This window comes from Elephantulus edwardii, unplaced genomic scaffold (assembly GCF_000299155.1).
Source record: "Elephantulus edwardii isolate Elephantulus edwardi_28Jun2011 unplaced genomic scaffold, EleEdw1.0 scaffold00370, whole genome shotgun sequence".
Taxonomy (NCBI): Eukaryota; Metazoa; Chordata; class Mammalia; order Macroscelidea; family Macroscelididae; genus Elephantulus; species Elephantulus edwardii.
In genome coordinates, this window is record NW_006400120.1 from 557,726 (window position 1) to 567,213 (window position 9,488).

At 39.0% G+C, this 9,488-nt stretch overlaps 1 protein-coding gene across 1 annotated transcript in view; it reads right to left on the reverse strand.

Annotated features, from left to right (window-relative positions):
* The window catches only part of SPEF2 (sperm flagellar 2), a 331,758-nt gene that overhangs the window by 282,806 nt on the left and 39,464 nt on the right, over positions 1 to 9,488 (reverse strand). The window contains exon 7 of the mRNA XM_006902126.1: positions 5,108 to 5,296. Coding sequence (XP_006902188.1) covers positions 5,108 to 5,296 — 189 coding nt within the window. The remainder of the gene's footprint in view (positions 1 to 5,107; positions 5,297 to 9,488) is intronic.

Below are 9,488 nucleotides of genomic sequence, written 5' to 3' on the forward strand. Positions count from 1 at the left end.
TGACAAGATTTTCTTTGAAATTTTTTTTAAAAAATATTTTAATTTTATATTGGTTTACATATAAAATTCATATACATTGTTTTTTATATACATTGTGTTTCATATGTTCATTCCCATACATTGTATTTTAAAAAAAAAAATAATCACCATTGACCTATGCCCACTATAACCCTGCCTTTTCAGGTCCTCACTGGATCTTTCCTAATTCCTGCACCTGTTCCTCCACTGAGGAAATGCTTGACTTCATGATTTCTCCCCCTTCCCACCTTCAGCCCTTTCTCTTATCCCCCTCCTCCTTTGTACACTTTTATACATTCTGATAGTCATCCTTGTATTTTTACAATAATGATCTTATGCAGTATTTGTCCTCATAAGACTTACTTTACTCAGCATAATACTCTCAAGACTTTTCCATGTAATACATGTAAAATGATTTTTCCAAAATCATTGGTCCTGATTACTGCACATTATTCTATTATACAGATGTATCATAATTTCTCAATCCATCCATTTGTTGATGGGTATCTGTGCTGTTTCCATTTTCTTGTTATTGTGTACAATCTCTGTTTGTATCTTAGTTTTATTTTCCTTGTGGTATATTTCTAACAGTGGAATAGCTGGGTTATATGAAATTTCTAGGTTCAGCTTTTTGAGGAAAACGTCAAATTGCCTTCCAGGGTTGCTGTTCTTATTAAGTGCCATGGACTTGCCTGAGGCACATAGCAACCTTATGCAAGACAGCTCTGAACCCTTCCTATTCTGAGTTAGTTTCACTGTGCCCAACACACCTAATCCCAGTATAATAGTCATTGCATCAATCCATCTCATCTAGGGTCTTCCTCTCTTGCCCTGTCCCTCTAACCTTCCAAGCATGATGTTCTTTTCCAAGGAATGGTTCCAACTGGCAACACAACCAAAATATGTGAGTCCGAGCTTAAAAATATTTTCCCCTAAGGAGAAACTTGGTTTCACCCTCTCTGGATCAAACCTGTTTGTTTTTTTGATAGTTCAACATTCTTCTTCAGCACCACAGATCAAGGCCATCAATCTGTCATCCTTAGTCACTGTCCAGTTCTCTGACAGGCCTTCCTTATTTTCAGCAAGCATGGTTGTATCATCTGCATATCAAAGGTTGTTGATGAGTCTTTCCCCAATTCTTATGCCACATTCCTCATTGTAAAGCCCAGCCTCCTGAATAATTTGCTCTGCATAGAGATTGGAAAGGTATGGATACAAGACACATCCCTGATGCACTCCTTTCTTGATTTTGTTCCATACAGTGTTTCCTTGCTCTGTTCTGACAACTGTTTTTTGGTCCAAATATAGGTTTCACATGACAACAATCAGGTGTTCTGGGATTCCCATTCTTCTCAAGGTTAGCCATAATTTGTTGAAATCCATACAGTAAAATTTACAGTTTATGAAACACAAGATCCATCTGACATTGGCCTTTTCTAAGCCTGGCTTTTGCTAGTAATTTTTGGATAATCTTCAGCAGGTATTTGCTTGCATGTGGTATTAGTGATACTGTTTGATAATTTTCACATTCTGTTGGATAGTCTTTTTTGGTTGTACCATTTTATAATTTCCTCAACATTGTATGAAATTTCCAATATTTCCATATCCTCTCCAATATTTATTTCCTACTGTCCTGTTCAACTTTGCCACCGGGATGAGGTAGTATCTCATTGTGGTTTTTATTTACTCCTCTCTATGTTATCAGTGATTTTGTGCATTTTTTCATGTGTGCTGGCCATCTGAACATCTTCCTCTGAGAGAAGACTTTCCATGTTTGTTTTTTTCCCCATGTCTTTTGCCCATTTTGCAATTGTGTTATCAGTCTTTTCTTGTGGAAACCCTATAGTGAGTGTTCTATAAATTTTAAATATCTGAGACGCCATTGCCAAATATTTTTCCCCAGTCAGTAGCTTTTGCTTTTCACTCTTTTGGATAACATTTTTGATGCATACAGGGACTTAATTTCTCAAAGGTCTTATTCATCAATGTTATTCTTTCCTAGTTGTGCATTTCTGGCTTTATTTGCCAGACTATTTATACCATACTTTATGCCTTCTATGTTTGGTCCCATTTTGTCTCATATGAACTTTATGATTTTGGGCTTTATCTATAGGTCCTAATCCACCTTGAGTTGACTTTTGTGTATGGAGTCAGATATGGATCCTGCTTCAGCTTTCTGCAGATAGGAATCCTGTTTTGCCAGCATCATTTGTTGTAAAGATTATCATTTCCTCACTTGATAGGCTTTGCTTCCTTGTCAAATACCAGTTGACCACAGGTAGAGGGCTTAATTTCTGGGTGCTCAAATCTGTTCCCTTGTTATATGTGGCTGTCATTGAACCAGTAACCCTGTTGTTTTGAGTGCTATGCCTCCCACTTCACTTTTGTTTTTCAGGACTGCTTCAATTATTCAGGAATAAAGAGATTCTTAAGTAGTATGTCATCACTTTCTATTTGGTTTCTATTGTTATTTTCTTTAGGAAATCCCTTCTTCACACAAAATATAAAAGTCAAGCTCAGCTCTTTAAAACTGAGAATAACACAACATTCAATTACTGGGTCTCTAATAGCCAAAAATGTTGCTTTTAAAAAGCTATGCCAACTCCTTGAGAAATCTCATCATGTGCTAATATGTTCCAGAAACATGACTTTCCTCCTGTAACTTATTTTAGCAAGTGTGAAGTAGAAATAAATTCACACTATGGAGGAGCTGGGTCAAACTGAAGCTCCAGTTATGTACAAGATTCAAAGACTATGTGTGATATAGGGGTGAGCCTCCAAGAGTATCTATTTCTTCACATGAAGCAAGGAAATTGATACTATCTCATACCTTTAGAAACCAAGCTTGTTGCCAGTAGGGGACAGTCCTTGGAGAAGGACATCATGCTTGGAAAGGTAGAGGGTCAGTGCAGGAAAGGAAGACCCTGGATGAGATAGGCTGACACAGTGGCAGTGGCAATGGGGTGAGGTATGTCAGATGGCTTAGGATAGGGCAAGGTTCAGGGCTGTCATTCATAGGGTTGCTATGAGTTGTAGTTGACTTGACAATACATAACAAACAACAATGTCTTCAGAAAAACTAACCTAATGTCTTATCAGAGTAAATACAGTGATGTTGTTGTTGTTTTGTACCGTAAGACCCATAGCTAACCCTCCAGCAGGTTTTTACAGGTAGTTAATACTACTTACATTACATATGAGAGGCTAAATGCATACCAATGGATTGTGATAGAAGGTCCATAGTATATTGTTTGCTTTTGTGGCTTAATTTTTTATTTTTGCTTTCTTGGGGAAGAAATTGGACTAAGAGGATTTGAAGGTAAATTCTGCATGTTTTAGAGGCTTACATCAGGATTTGTAATTGATGCACTCTTTGTAAGTTTTGTTCTGGTGAAGAAAGAATTCTGTGTAAGTACAACTCTGGTGGTGCAGTCCATAAAGAGTGGCACTGCCAACTCAAAGGTAGAACCTTCGTGGATTCAAATCCACCAGAACCTCAATAGGATAAAGATTTCCTTGACAGGGTAATCCCCTCCTGTTCAATTTACAGCCTCTGAAAACCTGACAGAGGGTCAGCTATAAATTGGTTTTGAATATATAGCAATGAGTTTGAGTTTTGAGTCTTTGAAGTATGAAGAAATCAGAGGAGGAGTCACAGGGAGTAGGAGTGGGGAAATGAGAGTTTATGGAGACAGTGACACCATCGGGGCCTAAGCTTGATTCTCTCTAGGGCGCCTGTGAAGAAATCTCAGAATGCTACTGACTTAAAGGAGACAGCAGAGTTTCTGAGGCAAGAACAGAACAGTTGCTGCTATTCTCTCCTTCCCTTCCTCTCTTCCATTCTTTCTTCTTTCTTTCCTTCCCAGATCCCTAGTCTTCCTTCTCCCACTTTTCTACCACTACCTTCAATCCTGCTGACTGAACACACCACTATTTCCTGCCCCCTTACAGTAAAGTGGGTTGCAACCTAAAAAGAGAAAGAAGCAAAGGGAAAAGGAAATACGTGGGAGGTAAGAAATCTCAGTGTTATGAGCTGGGACTAGAGAGGCTGGTAGACTTGCTTTGCTTGCTGCTCTATCATGGTGACAAATTACGTGACCTCAAGCCCTTTAAGATTTTCTTATTTATAAAAGGATAGACACTACCACAGATGGCTGCTGTGAAAATGACATATGTTGTTGCTGTATGCCATCAAGTCGACTGCGACTCAAACATCTAAAAACAACCATTTCTGATGTACTCAACTCTTACTTAATCCGGTCACATCTACTCTTACTGAAGCAGCAGCAGACAATTACCTACATATTTCAGTCCTATCCAGATAATTGAGGTCAAATTGGTTTACACTCAGTATCCACATAGCTAAATTTATATGGTATGTCTTCTCCAATCCACCTACCTCTTACCCCAATATTTATGCTGCATCTGTTGTATAAAAAAAAAAAAGCAAAGGCACTGGGTTCCTATCTCTCAAGAGCATGGCACTTTAAAAAAATGGTATTTTCAAAAATTGCATTTTTTTAAAGTTATATTGCTTCTTCAATCAAACACCTTAGCTGAATCCACAAAGATGAGAAATAAAGTGCTACTTCCCTGTTCCTGTAAGGTTTAAATGTCCTACTAGGTCTGGTTTTATAAATATCTTGTTGTTATTCTCATGTGCCATCAAGTCACTTGTGACTCACAGCGACCCTACATACAAGAGCCCTAAACCCTGCTCTGTCCTGTGCCAACCTCATTGTCTCTGACACACCTATTACCAACTATCCCAATCACTGAATCAATCCATCTCATCAAGGGTCATCTTCTCCTGTGCTGTCCCTCCAGTCTCCCAAATGATGTAAAAGTTCTTCTCAGTATATAAGAATTTAGAAAGTATTATTAGTCTCATGAGATCTTCTGGGAAATGTTGAAGAACAAGCTTTAGACAATCAAAATAACATACGCACTATTGGTAAACTAAGCTTGTTACCTGTAGACCCAAGACTAAAGAAGGGGATTGGGAACAAAATCTGGTAGTGTTTACAATGACTTGGTAGAAAAGATCAAAGGTAACTTTGGAGAGATTTTTAAGGGAGATATTGTTTACCGCTTCTCGATCAAGAGCATCCTGGAAATCTTTAAGTCTTCTTTCTTCATATTGTTTTTCTCTGAAAATTCTGTTTTGCCATAAAACTTCCTTTTCATGCCGAACATGCATGAGCTGCACTGCGATCCTGCGCTCCTGTTGGGACTGCCTCATCAGTCGGTTAATGAGCTGCTCCTCCCGGTAAGCTTCCTGAAAAAAACCAAATGGAAGGCTGATTATTCGCCAAGGCCATGTCCCAAGCCTGCAGGGATTAACAAGCAATTTTAAGAGGTATACTAATATTCACTTGAAACAGATTCTGCCCTCTGATTAAAATTTTTAACCTGGCAAAGATCACTTAGCAAATAAAAACAATCTCCAACAGCAGGTCAGATAATTTGGGAAGCTGGAAACATGTTAACTCAATAGTTATTTGAGATAAATGACAACTTCCTTCAAAATTTTATCATGAGTCAAAATTGGTCATTATTTTCAAAGTTTTATAGACAAAGGCACATAGTTCTTCATCTAGAACGTGTGTCAAGAAGTTGAGAACTGTTTTATAGACACTCCAACTATTGGTTGTAAAATGCATACAAACATTTCTTACAGAGAGATGGCTGATCTGATGTGTTCCTGATAGGCACATTGCAATACTTGTGTGGGGAAAAGCTAGAAACTGATAGAAGGCTAGAAAGAAGAGAAGGGAAAATGAGTACTTATTTTAGAAAACTGAATGGTGGTAATCTGGAAAAGAATTTAGATACTACAGGACTCTTAAGTACTTACAGGGGGACCATGAAATGAACAGTAGACAAAGTATTAAACTGGGAATCAGAGGACCTGGTTGCTACATTGCCAGTTCTATTACTAACTTTGGACGTTGGGTTTTTCAGGGTCTATGTCTTGGTACATAAAATGAGGGGTTTAGAAGTAAGATAATCTCTCAGATCCCTTCTAGTTCTCTCACCCTGAATAAACAGAGACATCATGTGGAAGGAGGAGGTAATTATTATATTTAGTGAGGAAGACTTAGTAGAACACCTAAACATTGGATATTTATACATTACTCTCAATAATTCACTAATTTAGGAATAAAATATGGCATCATTAATGGAAGTGTTTCAAATATGTATTTCATAGTTCCTGCTATGGAAGGACAGGAGAAATACGGTATGTTTGACAAAACCAAGGCACAAATAACAATACTACTCTGTGGTAATTGCCAACAACAGAATGGGAAATAACGTAAAAATAGACACTGAATAAAAGCTAAATTGAAAAATTAAATATTTTCTGTTGATCAAGTACATTAATAAAACTGTGCACAACTTCAAAGACATATCTCTTCTGGTTATACAATTCTACAAGTTTTAATGTTAGCCATTTACATTGGACTTCTTGGGCTTTTTTTTTTTTAAGATCCAGTTGTAGAAGTGAGGAAATTGTGAAGAAGCCCACAACTTACTCCTGTTTCTGCACCCAAGGTTTTGTAGCAGTATCTTGAAGATATTCTCATCAAGGAATGAAATCTCCTTCCTTCCCCCAAAATATAGGCTGGCCATGTGACTTGATGTGGCCACTCACATATTTAATGCTGGTTCTGGATTCAATCATGACACCCTCCATCAGGTTTTCAAGACTGTATCGTTTGCTGGGGACAGTCTAATTCATCTTTCTCATATGGAACTACTACAGGTACATTTAAACTACTGACCTTTTGATTGCCAGGTTAAACTTCTGGTTAACCTGAATACACTACACATCAATAGAAAATATAAGTAGAGTATAATCTTCTGCTTGTTGTTGAGACATTGGCTCATTACCATCATTGAATGAATCATCATTCACATTACCCAAGGCAAGTCCATCGGAATATGAGAGAACACAGAGAAAGTCAAAGCTTTTCTAGCTGGCGCTAATGAGGTTATTATGTACCAATCAGCCTTTGTCAACCACTGGCTGCTCAAAAATGTCTGAATGGGTCCCAATGCAACAAATACAACAGCATAAGTGAACCTAGACTCAAGTGCTAATCATGGTCTGCTGTGTTTTCTTACATAAAAAGCTCAAAATCATCACTGTGGAGTGGGTACTGACTCATAGTTGATCTTCCAGCAGGTTTTTAGAAACTTTAAATCAAATGAGAGAAGAATTCCCATCTTTTGAACCATTGGCCCTTGGGTTGTCAGTACAACTCTCTATCTACTAGGCCACCAGACCTCCCTATTTTTCACAAAGCAATAGAATACCCTACATAAGGCAAATATAACCTTTCTTAGAAATCCATTAATGCTGTAGAGTAAGGCTTCTAGAGTTGTTTCTAGCTTTTATCTGATGAATTTTATAGTCTTTGGTTTTACTCCAAGATCCTTGATCTACCTTGAGTTGGTTTTTGTGTGACATGTGGATCTTGCTTCAGTTTTCTTTGTCAAAGAGGCTCTCATTTCCGCACTTAACAGATTCTGTCTCCTCATCAAAGAGGAACTGCTCATCTTGACCATAGGTAGATGAGTTGATTTCTGGGCTCTGGAGTCTATTCCATTGATCTTTGTGTCCATCATTATAACGTTGTCATGTTGTCTTGATTCCTATGACTATGTAGTAAGATTTGAGATCACAGGGGTGTGATGCCTCCTACCTTGTTTTTCTTTTTACAGTAGTGCTTTGTTTGTTTGGAGTCTCGTTCCATTCCAGACAAAATTGTAAATTGCCTTTTTCCATCTCATCAAAGAATAGAATAAGTATTTATATTGGTATTACACTGAACTTCTAAATTGCTTTTGGTATAATTTCATTTTTAGAATACTAAGTTTTCATAGTCATTAACATGATATATTCTTCTATTTCTCTGTTGTTGTTATGTGCCGTTGCGTCGCCTGCGACTCATAGCGACCCTATGTACAACAGCCCTAAACTCCGCTCTGTCCTGTGCCAATCACACTGTCTCTGACACTCCCATCCCAATTAACCCAGTCACTGAATCAATCCACCTCATAGAGGGCCTTCCTCTCCTGCGCCATCCCTCCACCCTCCCAAGCATGATGTCCCTCTCTAAGGACCGGTCTCTCCTCACAACATGACCAAAGTATGTTAGATGGAGCCTCAGAATCGTTGCCTCTATTTCCCTAGGTTTCTTCTTTTAATTGAGATGTTAACAAAAGTTTATAGAGACTTTAGATTTCCAATTATTCATTGTACATTTTCCTCCTGGCCCATCCCTCCCCACCTAGTCGCTTTTCTCTTGGAATAGAAAAAAAAAAATTCTTTCATTGTTATGTAATACTCCCCCCACCCCAGTCTACTTTATTATGCTCTTAATCTAGACTCTTGTCATGTCAATAATGTTGTTGTTGTTATGTGCCATCGATTCGCTTGCAACTCATAGCGACCCTATGTACAAGAGCCCTAAATGCTGTTCTATCCTGTGCCAACCTCGCCGTCTCAAACACACTCATTCCAACAACTGCACTCACAGAATCTACCATCTCATCGAGGGTCTTCCTCTCCTGCACCATCCCTCCACTCTCCCAAACATAATGACCCTCACCAAGGACCAGTTCCTCCTTGCAACATACCCAAAGTATGTCAGAGGAAGCTTCAGAATCCTTGATGCCAGGGAGCATTCTGGCTTTACCCTCTCCAGGACTAACCTGTTTGTTCTCCTAGCAGTCCATGGTCTATTCAACACTCTTCTCCAGCACCAAAGCTCAAAGACATCAATTCTCTTTCTATCATCCCTAGTCACTGTCCAACTCTTCAATGCATAGCACATAATTGCAAAGGCTATAGCCTTAATCAGGTGCACCTCAGCCTCCAGCCTGATGTTGCTGCTCTTCAGTACTCTTGAGAGGTCCCTCACAACTGACTTTCCCAATGTAATTAGTCTCCTGATTTCCTGGCTGCTGTTACCAAGAGTGTTCACTGTGGAACCAAGTAAACAAAAACTCTTATCTATCTCAATCTCTTCACCACCCATACTAATGCTTCCAATTGCCCCAGTGGTGAGAATCTGTGTTTTCTTGATGTTGAGCTTGAATCCATATTAAAGACTGCAGTCCTTGACCTTCTGCAGCAAGCGTTTCAGGTCTTCCTCAGATTCTTCCACCAATCCTGATGCCACATTCCTCCTCGTACAGCCCAGCATCACGGATGATCTGTTCTGCATACAGAATGAAAAGGTATGGAGACAAAGTATATCCCTGACAGACCCCTTTCTTGATTTGGAACCATCCAGTGTCTCCCTGCTGTGTTCTGCTGACTGCCTCTTGGTCCAAGTATAGGTTCTGCATTGTTGTTGTTGTTGTTTTGTGCCGTCGAGTCGTTTGTGACTCATAGCGACCCTATGCCCAACAGCCCTAAACCCTGCTCTATCCTGCGCCAACTGCACTGCCTCTGACAC